Source organism: Anomaloglossus baeobatrachus, chromosome 11, assembly GCF_048569485.1.
Source record: "Anomaloglossus baeobatrachus isolate aAnoBae1 chromosome 11, aAnoBae1.hap1, whole genome shotgun sequence".
NCBI classification, from domain to species: Eukaryota; Metazoa; Chordata; class Amphibia; order Anura; family Aromobatidae; genus Anomaloglossus; species Anomaloglossus baeobatrachus.
The window spans coordinates 55,830,978-55,853,685 of record NC_134363.1 but is presented as its reverse complement, the minus strand read 5'-3'; the positions used below and the strand labels follow the sequence as shown (position 1 = coordinate 55,853,685).

The following is a 22,708-nucleotide window of genomic DNA, read 5'->3' as shown; positions in this document are numbered from 1 at the left end:
GGTCATTATGGCCATTCAGTTCAATTTTAGTTTTGTCAGACCACAGGACATGTCTCCAAAAATTAAGATCTTTGTTCCTGTTCACATTAATCTGTTTTTTTACGTTTACTTATACTTATAGTTTTATAGTAATGGCTTCTTCCTGGCGGTACTCATTTCGCTGTGGATAATGACACAATCTTACCAGCTTCCACCAGCATCTTCACAAGGTCTTTTGCATTGTTCTTGGGTTGATATGCACATGTTTGACCAAAGCCCGTTTATCTCTGGTACACAGAACCATCTCCTTCCTGAGCGGTACGATGGCTAGATATTCCCATATTGTTTGTTCTTGCATATCATTTCAAGTACAAACAATTGCATAACATTTTTTGAACAGATGAAATTGCACCCAAGGATGAACCAGACTTGAGTGAGTCCACAATTCTCTTCCTGAGATCTTGGCTGATTTCTTTTGACTTTCTCATGATGATACACAAAGAAGCAGAGTGTTTCAGGTGTGCATTAAAATATATCCTTTGGTGTGTCTCTAATTAACTGAGATGTTGCCAATAAACCTATCAGAAGCTTACAAAGACATGACATCATCATATGGGCTGTTCCATATTGTTTAAAGGCATAGTGCTCTTTGTGTATGTAAACTTTTGACTTTGCAGAAAGTAATAAAAATGCCTTAAAACATTTTCTCTTTGTCTCTCTCTTTGTCTCTCTCTCTGTCTCTCTTTCTCTCTCTCTCTCTCTCTTTCTCTCTCTCTCTCGCTCTCTCTTTCTCTCTCTCTCTCTCTCGCTCTCTCTTTCTCTCTCTCTCTCTTTCTCTCTCTCTCTCTGTCTCTTTCTCTCTCTCTCTCTCTCTCTCTTTCTCTCTCTCTCTCGCTCTCTCTCTCTCGCTCTCTCTCTCTCGCTCTCTCTTTCTCTCTCTCTCTTTCTCTCTCTCTCTTTCTCCCTCTCTCTCGCTCTCTCTTTCTCTCTCTATCTCGCTCTCTCTCTCGCTCTCTTTCTCTCTCATTTTTCTGGGATTTGGCAAATATCAATAATTTTGGTTCCTAATTGACCTAAAACAGGAAAGGTTTATTCTGATTTCATGTCAGATAGTGAGAAAAACCTGCAGATGTGTCTTTTAAGATAGTGGATGTAAACTTCTGGTTTCAACTGTATACAGTTAGGTCCAGAAATATTTGGACAGTGACACAATTTTCGCGAGTTGGGCTCTGCATGCCACCACATTGGATTTGAAATGAAACCTCTACAACAGAATTCAAGTGCAGATTGTAACGTTTAATTTGAAGGTTTGAACAAAAATATCTGATAGAAATTGTAGGAATTGTACACATTTCTTTACAAACACTCCACATTTTAGGAGGTCAAAAGTAATTGGACAAATAAACCAAACCCAAACAAAATATTTTTATTTTCAATATTTTGTTGCGAATCCTTTGGAGGCAATCACTGCCTTAAGTCTGGAACCCATGGACATCACCAAACGCTGGGTTTCCTCCTTCTTAATGCTTTGCCAGGCCTTTACAGCCGCAGCCTTCAGGTCTTGCTTGTTTGTGGGTCTTTCCGTCTTAAGTCTGGATTTGAGCAAGTGAAATGCATGCTCAATTGGGTTAAGATCTGGTGATTGACTTGGCCATTGCAGAATGTTCCACTTTTTTGCACTCATGAACTCCTGGGTAGCTTTGGCTGTATGCTTGGGGTCATTGTCCATCTGTACTATGAAGCGCCGTCCGATCAACTTTGCGGCATTTGGCTGAATCTGGGCTGAAAGTATATCCCGGTACACTTCAGAATTCATCCGGCTACTCTTGTCTGTTGTTATGTCATCAATAAACACAATTGACCCAGTGCCATTGAAAGCCATGCATGCCCATGCCATCACGTTGCCTCCACCATGTTTTACAGAGGATGTGGTGTGCCTTGGATCATGTGCCGTTCCCTTTCTTCTCCAAACTTTTTTCTTCCCATCATTCTGGTACAGGTTGATCTTTGTCTCATCTGTCCATAGAATACTTTTCCAGAACTGAGCTGGCTTCATGAGGTGTTTTTCAGCAAATTTAACTCTGGCCTGTCTATTTTTGGAATTGATGAATGGTTTGCATCTAGATGTGAACCCTTTGTATTTACTTTCATGGAGTCTTCTCTTTACTGTTGACTTAGAGACAGATACACCTACTTCACGGAGAGTGTTCTGGACTTCAGTTGATGTTGTGAACGGGTTCTTCTTCACCAAAGAAAGTATGCGGCGATCATCCACCACTGTTGTCATCTGTGGACGCCCAGGCCTTTTTGAGTTCCCAAGCTCACCAGTCAATTCCTTTTTTCTCAGAATGTACCCGACTGTTGATTTTGCTACTCCAAGCATGTCTGCTATCTCTCTGATGGATTTTTTCTTTTTTTTCAGCCTCAGGATGTTCTGCTTCACCTCAATTGAGAGTTCCTTAGACCGCATGTTGTCTGGTCACAGCAACAGCTTCCAAATGCAAAACCACACACCTGTAATCCACCCCAGACCTTTTAACTACTTCATTGATTACAGGTTAACGAGGGAGACGCCTTCAGAGTTAATTGCAGCCCTTAGAGTCCCTTGTCCAATTACTTTTGGTCCCTTTAAAAAGAGGAGGCTATGCATTACAGAGCTATGATTCCTAAACCCTTTCTCCGATTTGGATGTGAAAACTCTCATATTGCAGCTGGGAGTGTGCACTTTCAGCCCATATTATATATATAATTGTATTTCTGAACATGTTTTTGTAAACAGCTAAAATAACAAAACTTGTGTCACTGTCCAAATATTTCTGGACCTAACTGTATGTGACAAGGTAGCTCAGAGGTTAGCACTGTTGCTTTGCAGCATTGAGGTCCAGGGTCAAATCCCACAAAGGATGACATCTGCAAGGAGTTTGCTTGGGTTTCCTTCATTTTCTCAGGTTTTTACCCCACACTCCATAGACATACAATGGGGACAGTGTTGATAATGTCTGTAAATCGCAAAATTAATACAAGTGCTCCTTCTGGAAGTGTCAAAGCGGGAAAGGAGTTGGTCCAAAAATTCCAGCATCTTCATCCTTCTCTTTTGGTACCATGTTTCCTATCATGGTATTTCTTTATAAAATACAACATTTCAAATAGTAACATAAAAATATAATAATATATAGAAGAAAATAAAAAACAGATTTCCTGGAAAGGGAGGGGGGAAGTAAACTGCAATGCCTACCACAGATAATCTTGACTCCTGTCCGAAAAAGGTTACAGGCCTTTGGACATAGTGCGTGCCAAAAGAGGAATTAGTGCCCCTGACATAGATCTGAGCTAGATCCAGGCAGCAACAACAAGAAGCCACTAATTATAAGTTCTTCTCATGTAGCTCAGCTAACATCCCTTCCCAACATGAGTAACAGGGTATTGTCAAAAGTTAAAAAATATATTTTGTCCAATATCTTTTTTTTACATTTTAATTAAAAATTAAAAAAATATTTCTGCACTGTATTCGAAAGCTTATTTTTCCCATGCCTGTCAGAGGCCACAGGCTTCAAAGGGCTACCTTGGAAAGACTTGGCACAAGCCACAGATCCCAGAGGAACCCTAACCTTCACCCTTTAACTTCTGGTTTTACAACGAGGTCCACTGGATTTCTTTCATGGAAGGGCTGCCATCCAGAGGAGCGAACAGGAGTCTGAAAGGGTCTCCACGTGGGGTGAATGCCAAGAGGACACATCAGAAACCAAATCGTAAAGCAAGTGGATGGTCAAAATTGAAGGCGATGTCAGAAAATGGGAGGAATCAGGAAGACAACACAAGACACAGGACTAAAAAACAAGCCATGTAGCAGAACTAATTAACTGTCAGTGGAAGTCAGAGACTCAGAAGCTTAAATAGCAGACAGCCCCGGCCAAGACACTCAAAAAGGAGTAATCAATACCAGGGGTAAAGCTGTAGAGTTAAGGGGACCACTTCTACCTCCAAAGCCGGTTTCATTGTGCATATTGATGAACTATTTGAGCTAACGGACTGAAAAAGGTCCATGTACTGTTCATGCACATGAACCCTCTTCTGTGCATGAACATTCTGTGTCCACATCTGATCAATACCAAACAATTAATTCCATAGCTCCCAGGCATAAAACAGGACAGACGTTGACATGCATCCCAGCATCCAAGGTGCATCGCCACCTATCAGCCAAAGCAGAACCAGTAATTAAAGCTTCTGTTGGACTCTGTAGTACAGGTGTGAGCAGATGCTGCATTGTCTTGAAACTAATTTTGGAAAATGCTGCTAAGCCCCTTTATTTTATTATGGTATATAAGTGCTTTACTACCCTTAATATAGATATATGTGTGAATATATGAAGCTGTAAAAAAAAAAAAACAACTTCCAGCAGACTGCAGGCAAAAAAAACCCTTATCAGTCTGAAAAAAATCTATCTACGGGCTTATATTTCAAGCATACTCCAAAAATAATGTAAAATCATGCCAGGCTTTATTTCCAGGTAAACACAGTTGTGTCAGGCTACCACTAGGTGGCGCTGACACTCAGGCAGGAAAACTATACCTGAGTGTAATACTACAGAAGCCCATCAGAGGTCGCCAAACTAAACGTAAGAGTAGTCAATCAGAAAAGGGTCAATGCCAGGATGTCATGTCTGAACCAGGGAGCAAAACTAGCCGCCGTCAAGAACAGACCTGAGGTTGGATGCCGGGAGACAAACTATGCAGGAGAGACACCTTGGAGGGCAGAAGACCGGGGAACTGGGGAACACAGAGGTAAGGCTGGGCAGGACAGATGGAGGCCAGAACAAGAAGGAAAAGTGGAGGTCAGACAGGGCTGAAGGGACGGAGGTCAGGCAGGGTAGTCGGGACGAAGGTCAGACAGAACAGGGGAAACAGAGGTCAGACAGGTCAGGGGTCAGGACAATGGTACCGGATAGCAGGGAAAATGGAGCAGGGCACTCTCACAGGAGTAGCATGACGCCAAGCCGTAAATATTACTGGCAGCGTCCCGGAGGCAGCAGAGCCCAGATATGGTGGCGTGACCCCTGGAATAAGGTTATGCCGTACAGGCCCCTCCCCAGAGACTCAATTCTCAAAACCGGTACTTGCACTGGTTCCATGCAGGATTCATAATACGTAGTGTACACAGTAAAAGAGGGGGAAGAAGGGTATGCAGTGACACCTGATTGGTCAGTGTACAATGCTTAGCTCTGACATCACACCAGTTAAAGACCACACACTCAATAGATATAGACCAAGAATGCATATTTAAAGGGACCTATCCCCAAGTCCATAGTGGTCTACTTTATTCCATTTACTCCCCTGAGTATTTCATTATATATTTATTTTTATTCACTTTATGGTTCCAGAGATATGGGACAGCACAACACAAGGGCTATAGAAGGGAAATGGTGCACAATTTTTCATGAAACCCAATTGCAATAATGATTTTTAGCTCAAAATACATGCATTTAAGTAAAAAAAGAAAATTGGCCCCTTGTAATGAACTGGAATACAGGATAGCTATACTAAGAAGAGTGAATCAAAACTTAGGAGTGAGTTAATATGCCAATGTGACCCCGCTCTCAGGTAATTGTATTGGTATAAGGCAAGTGTACTCACCCACAATGCGGATATTCACTGTTGCGCAGTCGACCATGTTCTCAATTTTTACAGAAAGATCATATTTTCCTGAATGAGATCGCTCCGATGATCGTATAAAGAGAATAGTGTCCGAGTCTGAGGTTCTGATACTGACTTTCTTTGGATCCAGTGGTTCACCATCTTTTGTCCATGTGACAACCGGTCTGGGTTTTCCCTGTTATAATAAAAGGATTAAACATCAGTGGTTCCTTGCATTTACGGTCAGGTGTTCTTTGTATTTACAGTCAGTCATTCCTTGCATTTACAGTCAGTGGTTCTTTGCATTTATAGTCAGTGGTTCCTTGCATTTACGGTCAGTGGTTCTTTGCAGTTATAGTCAGTGGTTCCTTGAATTTATGGCCAGTGGTTCTTTGTATTTACGGTCAGTGGTTCCTTGCATTTATGGTCAGTGGTTCTCTACATTTATGGTCAGTGATTCTTTGCATTTACAGTCAGTGGTTCCTTGCATTTACAGTCAGTGGTTCCTTGCATTTACAGTCAGTGGTTCCTTGCATTTACGGTCAGTGGTTCTTTGCATTTATAGTCAGTGGTTCCTTGCATTTACGGTCAGAGGTTCTTTGCATTTACAGTCAGTGGTTCCTTGCATTTACAGTCAGTGGTTCCTTGCATTTACGGTCAGTGGTTCTTTGCATTTATAGTCAGTGGTTCCTTGCATTTACGGTCAGATGTTCTTTGCATTTACAGTCAGTGGTTCCTTGCATTTACAGTCAGTGGTTCCTTGCATTTACGGTCAGTGGTTCTTTGCATTTATAGTCAGTGGTTCCTTGCATTTACGGTCAGAGGTTCTTTGCATTTATAGTCAGTGGTTCTTTGTACTTACAGTCAGTGGTTCCTTGCATTTACAGTCAGTGGTTCCTTGCATTTACGGTCAGAGGTTCTTTGCATTTATAGTCAGTGGTTCTTTACATTTATGGTCAGTGATTCTTTGCATTTACAGTCAGTGGTTCCTTGCATTTACGGTCAGAGGTTCTTTGCATTTATAGTCAGTGGTTCTTTGCATTTATAGTCAGTGGTTCCTTGAATTTATGGTCAGTGGTTTCTTGCATTTAAAATCAGTGCTTCTTTGCATTGACGGTCAGTGGCTCTTTACATTTATTGTCAGTGGTTCTTTGCATTTACAGTCAGTGGTTCCTTGCATTTACAGTCAGTGGTTCCTTGTATTTACGGTCAGTGGTTCCTTGCATTTACAGTCAGTGGTTCCTTGCATTTACGGTCAGTGGTTCTTTGCATTTATAGTCAGTGGTTCTTTGCATTTATAGTCAGTGGTTCTTTGCATTTATAGTCAGTGGTTCCTTGAATTTATGGTCAGTGGTTTCTTGCATTTAAAATCAGTGCTTCTTTGCATTGACGGTCAGTGGCTCTTTACATTTATTGTCAGTGGTTCTTTGCATTTACGGTCAGTGGTTCCTTGCATTTACGGTCAGTCGTTCCTTGCATTTACGGTCAGTCGTTCCTTGCATTTACGGTCAGTAGCTATTTGCATTTACAGTCAGATGTTCTTTGTATTTACGGTAATTGATTCCTTGCATTTATAGTCAGATATTCTTTGCATTTACAGCTAGATGTTCTTTACATTTATAGTCAGTGGTTCTTTGCATTTACAGTCAGTGGTTCCTTGCATTTACAGTCAGTGGTTCCTTGCATTTACGGTCAGTGGTTTCTTTGCATTTATAGTCAGTGGTTCTTTGCATTTATAGTCAGTGGTTCTTTGCATTTATAGTCAGTGGTTCCTTGAATTTATGGTCAGTGGTTTCTTGCATTTAAAATCAGTGCCTCTTTGCATTGACGGTTAGTGGCTCTTTACATTTATTGTCAGTGGCTCTTTACATTTATTGTCAGTGGTTCTTTGCATTTACGGTCAGTGGTTCCTTGCATTTACGGTCAGTAGCTATTTGCATTTACAGTCAGATGTTCTTTGTATTTACGGTAATTGATTCCTTGCATTTACAGTCAGATGTTCTTTGCATTTATGATCAGTTATTCTTTGCATTTATGGTCAGTGGTTCTTTGCATTTATGGTCAGTGGATTTTGCATTTACAGTCAGTGATTCCTTGCATTTACGCTCACTGGTTCTTTGCGTTTATAAAGCAGCATCCTATAATAAAAAAACCTGTAAAATTTCTTTAATAACTGAGCTATATGATGGGAGACACTCTGACATTGTGTCAATGGCTGCTTAACAGGTCTCACATATGGAAAATAATTATTGTGCATCTTTCGATTTGAATTATTTGTATCATTATAACAACCCTGCCTAGCATGCCCAAGACCTGCTCCCACCCCGCATGATCGCCTTCCACCACCTGATGCATAAGTGAGACGCACCGGATTACCCCTTTTAAAGTCCATTGTCTAATTTCATAAATTGTGATTTTTTTTTAGATAATTTTTCTCGTTTTTGTCTTGTGGTATTCCCTAACTTTTTTTTAACCAAATCTATCAAGTGGTTCATGAATATGGTGCAAAATAAAATCTTTTTGTAAACCATTGAGGTCAAAAAGTTACTTAATACTTTTACTTATAAAGTTATCAAATGTTGCATGTTAGTCTTTGATTGCATAACTTAAAAAATGTGTAAAACATGGAAAGAATAAAGTAAAACAATAAATAAATAAAACTACTAATATACAGCAAATGTCTCAGAAAACTGGAGAAACAGAATTGAAGATTCGGGACCAGACTCATGGCTGGCAATGCAGACAGTTCACACAAGCTTCGCATTTTAATATGAGTCTCACTGGCTCTGCCGGATGAAATTTTCCGCTACTGCTAATACAATATCACTGTGCCCGAAATTCTAGACTTTATAGACTTACTATTGACTGTAATAAAAGTCCTGCCACCAGACGTCTAGCGTTAATACTGGATAAGACATTAGCTTACCAGCCCGGTGGCAACTGTAGACCCACTGCCATCTTACCAACACACTATACTCTATATTAGATTGCATGCATGGGGTAATACCAATGATTCCCATGGCTCATAGTTGTTGGGAGACTGGCACACTAGTGAGGGACTTTCGCTGGGAGCCAAGAACACATAAAAGTGAAAATAAATGGGAAAAGCCAAGAAGATGAAGACACCAAAACAGTTAAGATTATGATGGAGACCAGGAAGCCAACAGGGTTCAAGCACCTAACGTGGCAATGCCTCATTTTTTTAAGTCAATTTTCTTTTTTTTTGTCTTGCGTAATTTGTTTTGAGTCAAATTCTTCAAAATGGAGTATGTGGTTCATGACTATTTACAAAAATGACTTTTATTTTTATCGTATACCTGTTTTTGTACTTTTTGTATAGCAAAAAAAGTCACATGATCTACTAAAATGTCACAAAATATGCGCAAACATTTTAGGCATGCAGAAAATGGGTGGCAGTTAACTTCAGCTCATTGGTCTAGTAGTAGGCTTCTCACTTGGGGTGCGATAGGTCCTGGGTTCAAATCCTGGACAGAGCCCATGGACTCTGTTTGGTTGCGGCCAGTTTGTTCCAATTTTCCATGATGCCTGCATATGTTCATTGAAGGAAGAACCCAGGTGACATACTTTACTTCTCCTCATTGGTCTAGTGGTAGCCTTCTTGCTTGGGGTGCAAGAGGTTCTGGGTTCAAATCCTGGACAGAGTCCATGGACTCTGTTGGGCTTTGTCCAGTTGGTCGTTTAAATCTTCCATGATGCCTGCATGTGTTCATTGGAGGAAGAGCCCAGATGATGTCTTTTACTTCCCCTCATTGGTCTAGTGATAGGCTTCTTGCATGGGGTACGAGAGGTCCTGGGTTCAAATCCTGGACAGAGCCCATGAATTCTGTTGGGCTGCAGCCAGTTGGTCGTTCTAATCCTTCATGATCCCTGCATGTGTTCATTGGAGGAAGAGCCCAGGTGACGTCTTTTACTTCCTCTCATTGGTCTAGTGGTAGCCTTCTTGCTTGGGGTGCAAGACATCCTGAGTTCAAATCCTGGACAGAGCCCATGGACTTTGTTGGGCTTTGGCCAGTTGGTCGTTCCAATCCTTCATGATGCCTGCATGTGTTCATTGGAGGAAGAGCCCAGGTGATGTCTTTTACTTCCTATCATTTGTCTAGTGATAGGCTTCTTGCTTGGGGTGTGAGAGGGCCTGGGTTCAAATCCTTCATCAGGATATAATCATATACAGTCTGTGATACGTGATTTTTGTCTTGATGAAGGAGAATCATTGTCGGAAACGTGTTGACAAATAAACTCAAGAGTTCCACCATAGATGGATCACTGTTTAATCCACGGCAGCACCGGTTTAACCCTTTCATCTTCCATGCCACCGATCTTCCTTTTGGGGGTGCTTCAGCAGACATGTGACGTGCTTTTATAGTAGTTGTGACTAACACAACTACATCAGGTGAGCCTTCAATCAATTCACGTTTCATTTTAGCTCCATGGATAAGACTCCTCTTGTCTATCTTCAGCTGTGAATGTTTTTCTATGGGAAGCCTATTATATTATTCTTGATTTTATGCAACTGTTTACACTCATTTTAGTGGAAAAAAAAACTGTGATGAAAAGAATATGTTGGTCTAAACAAGTCATAAGTATCGCGTTTTGGATAGGTGATACATGTTGGATCGGAGAAGGGGAGACCCCCATCGATTGCCAAAAGGGGATACCAAAGGTCAGACCTAGAGGTCACTGAAATTTCAAGGTTGCTTCACCCGTCTGAAGGGTGTCCAATCTGGTACATTATGCCATACCTGGAAGGGGATGACAAGGTTGACTTGTTCTCCAACCTTCTTAATATAGGTTTGCCGGAGTTGCCTTGGTAGTCGGATCTTTGGTGACTCTATAATTAAAATAAGAGAATATTGCAAATTGTACTACACATAGGTATTTTGTTTCCAAAGACAAAAAAATAAGGTTTGAACCTTTTTTAGAAAGTATGTGCCCTGTTCGAACCTTTACTGTCCTTTGTGCAACTTGAGCCTGGCGCATTTCCAGCCAAGAACTCGTCATGCATGAACATTTAGGCCGTGTGCCCACGTTGCTTTTTCCTTGCTTCTTTTAATCAATAAAAGCTAGGAAAAAGCATCTCAGCAAAGTCTATGAGAATCCTGACTTGCTGTTCACACATTGCTGAAAAAAGAAGCAGCGTATCAATTGTTTCTGCATTTTTTTCCTGCTTTTTTTTACCAATTGACTTCAATGGAGTCAGTGAAAAACACAGGAAAGAATGCATGTGTAATGTCAACGTTGCTTTTTTTGTACGTTTTTATGTGGGTTTTTTTACATTCCTGGGGTTCCCTGAAGCCATTTCCTCATCTTGGAGTCTTTACCGCGGGACCTACTGCAGGGAACTCCGGTGACATCACAAGGTGAATCGAGTTCACCAGGGTTTTCTACAGATCTGCCGGCATGAACTCAGTTCACCTTTTGATGTCACCGGGGTTCCCTGCACCTAGGCCACATAGCCAGTGTCAGCATGCGGTCTTTACCGGGAGACCTTGCTGCAGGGAACTCCGGTGACATAGGTGCTCTGGTCTGTGATGCGATCTGTACCTCAGTAACCCGGGGTCATCATGGTGATGACTCAGGGTAGCAATGACAGTGATTACATTACAGGGACCCGATCACCACAGAAATATAAGCAATTCCTCTCCCTGCCTCCTGAATGCTGCGATCGCCCTGATCGCAGCATTCGAGGGTTAAACACCATTCTGAGCAGAGAGAGCCGGGTCCCTGCTATAAGACCAACCAGTGACCCAGCAGCGTCCACGGGGGTATATCGTCTGAACCCCTGCTTTTACCATGATTAAAAACTGCATAATAATAAGCATCTAATAAAGCATGTGGAAAAAAACGCAAAAACGCAAGAAAAAATGCACATTTTTTCAGCTGCTTTTTTCCTGCCAAACATGAGTTTTTATGTGCAGATATTCTGCACATAAAAACGCAATGAAGGCACATCGCCTTAGTTGTTTCTTCTTATGTTATTCGCTTTTATGGAAAGTTTCCATCCATGAAACTCCACCTAAAATATGCAGCGGCTGGAGGAAATGACAGTGACCCAAAAAATGGCACATTTTGGGAAGTGTCCTTCCTTTTACATTCTTCTCAATTCACCACTGGCTTAGACTTAAAAACTGCACCCTACAGGAATTCCACCGTTCTTGACATAGATAGGTAATACGTAAAAGTAACTTACGCACAATCTCCCGGATTGTAACTGGGTTCCCGAGAGTTGCCGGCTCACTCTTGCCCGCTATATTGATGGCGCGGACTCGGAAGAAAAGTTTTTCCCCGGTGGGAAGACCCTTTGCGGTGTATCCACATCTCTCCACAAGCTCCTTGTTGGACTCAATCCACTCGTCAGCTATAATTAGCAAAGAAGATAAATTGTCAATTTACTGAAAATTTTACTAAATTGGTTTTCAAAATTTGTCATTTTGTTTTTTACTAAAATGCATGTATTTAGGCTTAACCCCGTCATGATCTTACCATTTTCCGTTATTGTATTTTTTTCCCGTTTTTCGTGTTTTCCCCCCTTCTTCCAAGAGTCATAACTTTTTTATTTTTTCCATCAAGGGCTTGTTTTTTGCAGGACGAGTTGTACTTTTGAATGAAATAATTCATTCTATCATATATCATACTGGAAAATGGGGAAAAAAAATCCAAATGTTGTGAAATTGCAAAAAAAGTGCAATTCTACAAACATTTTGGATGTTTTATGTCTTCCATGTTCACTATATGGTAAAACTGACCTGACAGTATGATTAACCAGGTCGGTACAAGTTCGTAGATACTAAACATGTATTGTTTTATTTCAATTTAAGTGTTCAAAAAAATCTGAAATTTATAAGAAAAAATGTGTTTTCCAAAAATTGCAACATTTTATTTTTATTCTTATTTTAGTAGATTTGGGGCTGTGCACGGGTTTAATTTTTGTGCCCTAATCTGACATTTTTACTGATACCATTTTTGAGTAGATGTGTTGTTTTATTCGCTCTACTGCCAAGAAACCTTAATTATGGTGTTCTAAATTTACTTTGTTAAGCCATTTACTGATCAGATTAATTTATGTTATATTTTTATAGATCGAAAAATTTTGAATGCAGCTACTTTATACCAAATGTGAATTTTTAATGCTTATTTCATTGTTTCATTTTCAGTAGAGTAAAAGGGGGTAATTTCAAGTTTCATTTTTTTTTACTTTTTTCACTTTTTATTTTATTTATTACTCCCCTTGACTGTCATATAGAACGGCTAAAAGAACTAGGGATGTTTAGTTTGAAAAAGAGAAGGCTGAGAGGAGACTTAATAGCGGTCTACAAATATCTGATGGGAAGTCACAGTGCAGAGGGAACTCCCCTGTTCTCATTAGCACAAGGAAGTACAAGAAGCAATGGGCTGAAACTTAAAGGAAGGAGATTCAGATTAGACATTAGGAAACATTTTCTGACAGTGAGAGCAGTCAGGGACTGGGAGTGGAAAAGGCGATCACGGGAGGTGGTGAGGGCAGTCAGGGAGTGGAACAGGCGACCAGGGGAGGTGGTGTGTTCTCCATCAATGGAAATCTTCAAGTGGAAACTGGATAAACATATAGCTGGGATGATTTAGGAAAGCCTGCACTCGCAGGGGGTTGGACCCAATGGTCCTTGAGGTTCCTTCCAACTCTACCATTCTATGATTATATGAAGCTCCGATCATCTGATTTCTTGTGTTGTTCAGAGCAGTGCATCAGCATCATCATCCACACTACTCTGTAAAGTAGAAATGACGATCTCCTAAAACGCTGGCACACAACAGATCGTCATGATAGACCTCAGATGACCTCAGGCTGTTATGATAACCCATCGGTGTCCAGCGATCATGTCACAGGGTCTCCGGTGGGAGTCGGGAAAGACACACTCCCCACCGGCGCATGTTAAATCCTGCTGTCCGAGATGGACTGCGGGATTCAACTGGTTAACAGCTGGGTCCAGATGTCCAATCCACCCGCGGCTGTTACAGGCACATGTCGAAGTAGATCAGGTACGCAATTAAAGTGGAACTTTCACTGCGCTGCTGTAGAAATTACATAAATCCAAAGGAGGTGGTTTTATTCAATGCATTTCGAAGTATCTCCCCACTTCTTCATCAGGAAAGCCACTGATTTAACCAAGAGGTAGATTTCGGCTGAACAGATCAGCCGACATGCGCAGGTAAAGATGCGGGCTTGGTGTGCGAGCCTGCATCAAAGGCAGCAACTTGACCTTTGATGTAAATATTAGAGTTGAGCGCGGTTCGCGGTTCGAGGTTCTCCAGTTCGCGGCTCGAGTGATTTTGGGGGGTGTTCTAGATCGAACTAGAACTCGAGCTTTTTTGCTAAAATTCGATAGTTCTAGATACGTTCGAGAACGGTTCTAGCAGCAAAAAGCAGGGCTTTTTACAGCTACAGTGTGCAGGAGCCATTGCTGGCAGCCTGCCAGAAGCTGGTAACCAAGATAAACATCGGGTATCCAACCAAAGCGCTTTGGTTAGTAACCCGATGTTTATCCTAGTTACGTGCAGGAAGCCCACACTTCCCCGCTCAGCTCGCTCCGCCCCCTCCTGCCCGCGGCATGTACACACACACACACACACACACACTCTGCACACATGGTCCCGCTCGGCTTACCTGCGGTGATGAAGTCCCGCCATCCCGACCTCAGCGCTGTCACTGTCCTCCATGGCCGCCGCTTGTCACATCACCTTCTCTCGCTTCCGACCCGATACTGACTAGCGGTGACGTCACGGGCCTCTCGCGATACTTGGCTGTGAAGGCGGCGGTCATTGAAGTCAGTGACAGGTGCTGTCAGCAGTGCAGGAGATCAGCGCAGGTAATGTACCTCGCTGACAGCAGCACTTGTCATCCCCTGCAGTGACCTGGGCTGACCCATTGATGTTAGCTCAGGTCACTGCATTGCTCTCCCAGCCAATGGGGAACATTCTGCTCTTCATTGACTGGGACAGTGTGGATCGTCATGGCAACCCCTTGGATTACACCAGACCTGGATTTGTTTTTCTTTCTAATAAATTGGTTAAAGAGGGAATGTTTTGGGGAGTGTTTTTTCAAATAAAAATGTGTTTGTCGTCTATTTTTTTTTATTACTGACTGGGTTGGTGATGTCGGGTATCTGATAGACGCCTGACCTCACCAACCCCAGGGCTTGATGCCAGGTGACATTACACATCTGGTATTAACCCCATATATTACCCCGTTTGCCACCGCACCAGGGCATGGGATTAGCTGGGGCGAAGCACCAGGATTGGCGCATCTAATGGATGCGCCACTTCTGGGGCGGCTGCGGCCTGCTATTTTTAGGCTGGGGAGAGTCCAATAACCATGGACCTCCCTAGTCTGAGAATATCAGACCCCAGCTGTCCGCTTTACCTTGGCTGGTGATCCAATTTTGGGGGGACCCCTACGTGTTTTTTTTTTTTAAATTATTTATTTAATTTAAAATAACAGCGTGGGGTGCCCTCAGTTTTGGATTACCAGCCAAGGTGAGGTTGCCAGCTGTGGTCTGCAGGCTGCAGCCGTCTGCTTTACCCTAGCTGGCTACAAAACTAGGGGGAACCCTACGTCATTTTTTTGGCTAAATACAAAGCTAAGCACCCCTTAGTGCCACATGAAAGGCACCAAAGGGTGCAAAATTACAAAATGCAGGAGAGTGGGACATTATGTGTCTTTCTGCCATTATAATGACAGAAAAGACTGATATGAAGTGCACAAGCACAAGAAAATCACCAGAGCGCTCTACGCTGTGAAAAGCAGTAGAAAATGGCACTGGAGTGAACATGTGACCGCCTCATGTAGGATGAAGCTATGGATCCTGGGTAAATTTATGCATTTACCCTCCTTCAGTTTTTTTGCAGTACACAAAAAAAACGGAAGGCACACGGATGACAAACAGATGACATATGGACCGTCTACGGAACGGAAACGGATGCCACACGGAAGCACCCGTGAAAAAAACCGGGCTGTTTTTTGCAGACCGCAAAAATGGATCGGTCGTGTTAATGTAGCCTTATTCTGATCTGCCGTTTATAAACAGCAGGCAGAAATAAGTGAATAACGCCCCCCGGCGTCAGAAAATCTCCGGGGTTTCAGGGCTAGCTGAGACCCTGGAGATCATGATTCAGGATGGTTTTTCCGGTCCCCGCTCACGTGATCACAGGTATACAGCGTATACCGATTATCGCGTTACAGTAAATGACAGCGCCGGTAAAAAATTATTTATCTCCCATCTGGCATGAACAAACACTTCTTCTCCACTTCTTCTCCACTTCTCCACTTTTTCTACATTTTTTCTACATTTTTTCTCCACTTTTTCTCCACTTTTTCTCCACTTTTTTCTCCATTTTTTTCTCCACTTTTTCTCCACTTTTTCTCCACTTTTTCTCCATTTTTTCTCCACTTTTTCTACATTTTTTCTACACTTTTTCTCCACTTTTTCTCCATTTTTTCTCCACTTTTTCTCCACTTTTTCTACATTTTTTCTCCACTTTTTCTCCACCTTTTCTCCATTTTTTCTCCACTTTTTCTACATTTTTTCTCCACTTTTTCTCCACTTTTTCTCCATTTTTGTCTCCACTTTTTCTCCACTTTGCTGCTGTTCTGCAGCTGCTGTCTGTCTGTATGGAGAAGAACAGACAGCAGCTGCAGAACTACAAGGCTCAGCATACTCCCTCCAGGACTGTATGCAGAAGTTTTTTGCCCACCAAAAAAATGACGTGAGCTTCGCCATATTTTTGTATGCTAGCCAGGTACAGCAGGCAGCCACGGGCTGCCTCCAACCCCCAGTTGCCTATTTGTACCCGGCTGGGAACCAAAAATATAGGGAAGCCCGTTTTTTTAATTATTTCACTTATTTCATGAAATAATTAAAAAACAAATGACGTGGGCTTCGCCACATTTTTGTGTCCAGCCAGGTACAACTAGGCAGGTGGGGATTGGAATCAGCAGCACAGGTTAGCCCGAGGTTTCTGGGTGCCTCTGCTGCGAATTTCAGTCCGCAGCCGTCCCAGAAAATGGCGCTCTCATAGAAGCGCCATCAGCTGGCGCTGTATCCAACTCTTCCAACAGCCCTGGAGCCGGGTGGCTTGTTGGGTAATCATGAGTTAATATTGGCTTTGTTTTACTAGCCAGTATTAAGCCAGAGATTCTTAATGTCAGGCACGTTTGACCCGGCCATTAAGAATCTCCAATAAAGGGTTAAAAAAAAGACACCACACAGAGAAAAAATACTTTAATAGAAATAAATACACAGACACATTAGAGACTCCATCTTTATTACCCCCTGTCAGCCCTCCACGATCCATGGTCTTCTGTCTTCCTCGTTCAACAAATGCAGCTCTGCTACATCACTGCTGCATGAGGGAAGACGCTGCTTCCCGTGCAGAAATCACTCCGTGAAAGCTGCACGAGAAGCAGCATGCAGCCTTCACTCCGTGAGTGATCAGTGCTGCTAGTGGTAACAGCGGTAACGCTGAAAGACGCGTTACCATAGCAACGGTGCTCCCGGAGCCGCGGTTAGCGGTGACGTCACCGCTAACTGCGTTGCTATGGCAACGGTGATCTCCGTTAATGACCGGCTGTGTCAGCCGGTCCCTAACGGAACGGGGAGTCGACCGTGTGCTAGAGCATGTCGCTGATACACGGCGATACACAAATGTGCACCGTGTACCGGAGAGATGCACTCGCAGGTCCTACATGACGCGTCATAGTCATGTGACCAGTCTGTAGCCAATGAGATAATAGCCACGTGACTGGCCACATGGCTATTTTGACGTCACGATAGGTCCTGCATCTCTGCTGGCAGTGCCAGTCACCGGGAGGATTCAGCGATCATCGGATGGAATAGCGGCAGGAGACAGAGTGCAGGAGGGATCGCGGGGACCGGTAAGTGTTATGGCAATGTTTATTAACTGTATGTGTACATTTATCATGCATTTTTATGTGTTTGTGATTGCCTCCCATTATAGCCTATTGGTTCGAGTTCGGTTCGTCGAACGTTCGACGAACCGAAGTCGAACGGGAGCTCCGTTCGGCGAACCGACCTCGAGCCGAACCGCGACCGGTTCGCTCATTTCTAGTAAATATACCTCAAACGTCAAAAAGAGGTTAAAAAATATTTGTAAAATTGGGTTTGATTGAAAATGTTACACCATTTTGCTTTGATAACCTTCTGTTTTGCGTTGTCCATTGATGGACAAAGGATGAGTCAACCGAGGAGGAGAGTTTGTCACTCTTCTGTCTTTTTCTAACCTCTTCTCAACTGACTTATGACCAAAGACCACATGAAAATTTAATGCGCAGGGAATCGAAGGGCCCGTCAAAGCCAAAACATGCAACATTTTTAATTAAAATCTAATTTAAAAAATTATTTTGAGCTCAAAATACATGCATTTCAGCAAAAAAAAGTCTCCATATTTGCCAACTCCTTCAAGAGAATATGTGATATAATAGTAATTATCTAATATGAAGTGTGGAATTATGAATACAATTAATTACAATATTAATGACAATTAATTCTAAAAGATTTCAGAAGTGTTTAATTATTTCTAGAATAACTTGTCACTATAAGATCTTAAGAATTTTCAGCAGAAATCCCCCTTTATTAATGTCACATACACATGTATCAGAGATGGAACTTGAAACTTCAGAGCTCAATGCAAAATCTGCCACACAGTCCCCCACCCCGACGTGCTATTTTTAATACTGCGTCCTCTGCACCTCCCGCCATAGCTACTATGACATATATGGAAGATATCGCTAGTACTTACACCCCTCTTTGCAGTACTCAATGAGATACCCGTCAATTCCCCCAGCACCGATACGATCTGGTGGTCTCCATTTCAAAGTGCAAGTGGTGTCTGTGACGTCCTCAACCGTCAAGTGCAGAGGTTCACTAGTTGGAGCTGAAAGACAGGAGATTATTGATTTATCTTTAAATCTTGACACATCAATAGTCATTTTAAAGGGTTTGCATCAAATCTGTTTGGCAATAAGGAAATGTAGATGTTCATGATCCTCTCCATTCAATTGGTGGTTCAGGGATAACTTATAACCGTTGGCCCCAGTTCATCAAGACGGGCAATTTTCTTGCTTGTCTTAATGATGGGGCATGTCGGTGGTAGATGCTTCTGACTCATTAAGGGCTCACGTACATGATTGTATTTAGGGTCTTAGGCGGGCTTTGCACGTTGCGACATCGCAAGCCGATGCTGCGATGTCGCACGCGATAGTCCCCACCCCCGTCGCAGGTACGATATCTTGTGATAGCTGGCGTAGCGAAAATTATCGCTACGCCAGCTTCACATGCACTTACCTGCCCTGCGACCGTCGCTCTGGCCGGCGACCCGCCTGCTTCCTAAGGGGGCGGGTCGTGCGGCGTCATAGCGACGTCACACGGCAGGCGGCCAATAGCGGCGGAGGGGCGGAGATGAGCAGGATATAAACATCCCGCCCACCTCCTTCCTTCCGTATAGCCGCCGGCGGCAGGTAAGGAGATGTTCCTCGCTCCTGCGGCTTTACACGCAGCGATGTGTGCTGCCGCAGGAACGAGGAACAGCATTGTACCTGTCGCGGCAGCGTAATTATGAAAAAGTCAGAGTGTGCACCGATGATACGATAACGACGCTTTTGCGCTCGTTAATCGTATCATCTAGGATTTACACACAACGATGTCGAAAGTGACGCCGGATGTGCGTCAGTTTCGATTTGACCCCACCGACATCGCAAGTGCGACAACAAAAGATGTGATCACACTCAGACTATTATTCTATAGAGCTGTTCATAAGTCTGATTTTTTTCTTCTAGCTAAGGAATAAATCAAATCATGACCAAGTTGGATACATATTACGTCTCCACCAGAGCCTGCTTCTGTGACTTCTGCTTCAATCACCAGGTGTCGCCATATTCTCGCTGTGGGTGGTGCTGGTGATAGGGGAGGAGTTAGTACCAGTGGCTCTGGTGTGCACAGGCTCTGCACATCCACTAAGCTGGGCTTGACTGGCATCTGCAATATCACTGGCTGACTGTGGTGGTATGTGCCTTCCAGCTGAAGTTATCACCTTTCAGCCACGGCCAATGGGAAGGCACCACACCCTTCTTATTCCTCCTTCAGTCTGCTGGTTGCCGCCAGATATCGCCTTTGTATATTTACTGCTGCGTCTCTGGTTCACCTTGTGCTTGTACTATTTCTCCCTGTGTTTTTGCCCTCGGCCTGATTTCTGACTATTACCTGCCTGCTGCTTTTGTACCCTGCTGCCATCTCTGGTTTTGACATTAGCCCGATTTACTGACGACTCTTTTGCTTGCTGATTTTGCCCCATTTGTACCTGCTGGTTTTGACCCTACCTGACAACTACTCTTGTCTGGATTGCAGCCAATCCACAGGCAGAAAACTCCTGGCTCTTGATATAATTTCAGATCCCTGTACCATGGTTAAAGGGTTTTGGGGCTCTCAGGATCCTGCTGAGTGGGCGGCTAGCCTTTAGTCTGTCCGTGACAATCACCCTGTGTCTGTGGTCCCGGACAGATGTCACAATACGATTATCGGATCACATTTGACCATCCAAATCAATGGGTCTGTTGAAAACGTCGGACCACACTCGGATGACATTTGAGTGCAGTTGGATTTTCACAGATTGACAGAATGGAGAAGATGGAGAAAATATTTTCACCATCTTTTCATCAGAGAAAATTGGATCACACTATGATCAAACTCTGATGAGAGTTTGATCAGACTGTAATTTTCATAATTGTACCAATTCTCTTGGATAAGAAGAAATATGGCCATCTGCCCCTATGGGCGTACGTTTCTTAATGAAAGGAGCATGCGCCAAACTAAATATCTTAAAACAATTTTGTGAATTAAAGCCATAAAGATTCTGAATCGATAACATTAAAAGTGGACATGCACTTGTTTTGTTAAGATGGGGGGTGGTCCTATGAATCATTGATTCTGGTGGGACTGAGGAAGTTTGACATTGCCTTCAAACATGACACTGACTATTTTTCAGATAATTGGTCATATAATCTTTTATCCATCCCAATGCATTTAAGTCTAACCAAACAATTCTAAGCCAGTCATTCTTGATCTTATTACATTAGGTCAATTTTATTTACAATCCAACTTAAAAAAAATCCTTACCGATAGGCATGAATGGATTGGTGGTATTGGCTTCTTGAGAAATGCCAATGGCATTGACAGCAAAGATTCTAATTTCATACAACACTCCCTCAATCATATTGGTTGACTGATATTTAGTGTCCGTGTAGGCTTCAAAGTTCATCTTCATCCAACGCTGACTGCCTTTCTTCTTCCTTTCAATATAATATCCTGAAGAATGAAGACAGAACAGAAAAAAATTAAAAAACATCCTAAATAATCTGAACTACAACTGGGCTCCAATTTAATTGGTTTTCTTTTGGGTGGTGGTAGTATGTATTGATGCCTCTAGAATGACAGAGGATATTGGGTGAAACAAGGACATAATATGTTGAACTTTGATGCCCACACCTTTTGTTCTAAGGGGACAAAAAACAATCACCAAATGTATTTACCTTCTTCCCACTCTTCCCACTGGAAACACATAGATCGTTGCCAAATTGATCATTTGTGTATTGCGTTAGGTAGAACAGATGTTGGTGAACAGCTACTGAAAGTGCATGAACACCTTTAGCTAGTTGTGAGAGGGCTTAAGAGTGTAGGAAAATTAAGTCCTAAACATTTTTTACACTTTTGTCAACCATGCATGTTGGCTAAAAATAAGATGTATAGGGCTATTAAACTAAAGGCCACTTTACACACAGCAACATCGCTAGTGATATCGCTGGTGAAAGCACCCGCCCCCGTCGGTTGTGCGTCACGGGCAAATCGCTGCCCATGGCGCACAACATCGCTAACACCCATCACACATACTTAACTTCCTAGCGATGTCGCTGTGACCGGCGAACCGCCTCCTTTCTAAGGGGACGGTTAGTGCGGTGTCACAGTGGCGTCACTAAGCGGCCGCCAAATAGAAGCGGAGGGGCGGAGATGAGCGGCCGTACCATCCCGCCCACCTCCTTCCTTCCTCATTGGCAGCGGCCGCAGGTATGATGTTGTTCCTCGTTCCTGTGGTGTCACACATAGCGATGTGTGCTGCCGCAGGAACGATGAACAACATCGTACCTGCAGCAGCAACGATATTTGAAATTAGAACGACGTGTCAACGATCAACGATAAGGTGAGTATTTTTGATCGCTAACGGTCGTTCCTGCAATCCACACACAACGACGTCGCTAACGAGGCCGGATGATCCCGAATTCCGTGACCCACAACGACATCTTGTTAGCGATGTCATTGTGTGTAAAGTGGCCTTAACGCTGGCCGAATCCTCCGATATTGATATGTTTGCCCAACAGTCGGAAGTGGTTATTATAATCTTGGTAAGAAAATCGCAAAGGAAAAAGAAAGAGTTGAAGATTATTGCAATACTCAATCTTAAGAAAGGCTTGAATAGACAAAGTGAAGTTAGTATAAAATATCTTTTCGTTAAAGACCCGAACAAATTTCTTACCTAAAATTTCTTGCCCGCCATCGTACTTGGGAGGATCCCAAACAACATCAGCCCAGTCCTCCCCAACACCAACAATGGTTATATTTTCTGGAGGATCAGGAACATCTGAAAGAAAAGGAAAAAGAATAATTGTATATAAAGATCTCTATGTATCTACAGTATCTATCTCTCTATCTGTCTGTCTATCTATCTATCTATCTAAAAAAGACAAAAATAGGCAGGCAGCACTCCACAATTTTTTAAATTATTTGACCTTTATTGGTTCAGTAATTTAAAAAATTGTGGAGTGCTGCCTGCCTATTTTTGTCTTTTTCATGGATGGTTACCTGAACAAAACCGCAAGGTGGGAATATTGCACCCTAAAGTTTTTTGTTTTTGTGCTGCTCCAAACTTTTTGTCTTATCTATCTATCAATTTATCTATCTATCTATCTGTCTGTCTGTCTACTGTATATACAGTCCCTGACAGAAGTTATGTCGCTTATCCATATTATGTAAATAAAAGCT

The 22,708-nt window shown here is 42.7% G+C and overlaps 1 protein-coding gene across 4 annotated transcripts in view; it reads right to left on the bottom strand.

The window, feature by feature from the left end:
- LOC142257211 (myosin-binding protein C, fast-type-like) overlaps nucleotides 1–22,708 on the bottom strand; it is a 207,757-nt gene that overhangs the window by 21,628 nt on the left and 163,421 nt on the right. For all 4 annotated transcript variants that reach the window (XM_075329353.1, XM_075329356.1, XM_075329354.1 and 1 more), the window contains 6 exons: nucleotides 22,203–22,307; nucleotides 20,792–20,980; nucleotides 18,420–18,554; nucleotides 11,818–11,985; nucleotides 10,370–10,458; nucleotides 5,610–5,805 (listed from right to left, as the gene is read on the bottom strand). In XM_075329353.1, coding sequence (XP_075185468.1) covers nucleotides 5,610–5,805; nucleotides 10,370–10,458; nucleotides 11,818–11,985; nucleotides 18,420–18,554; nucleotides 20,792–20,980; nucleotides 22,203–22,307 — 882 coding nt within the window. The remainder of the gene's footprint in view (nucleotides 1–5,609; nucleotides 5,806–10,369; nucleotides 10,459–11,817; nucleotides 11,986–18,419; nucleotides 18,555–20,791; nucleotides 20,981–22,202; nucleotides 22,308–22,708) is intronic.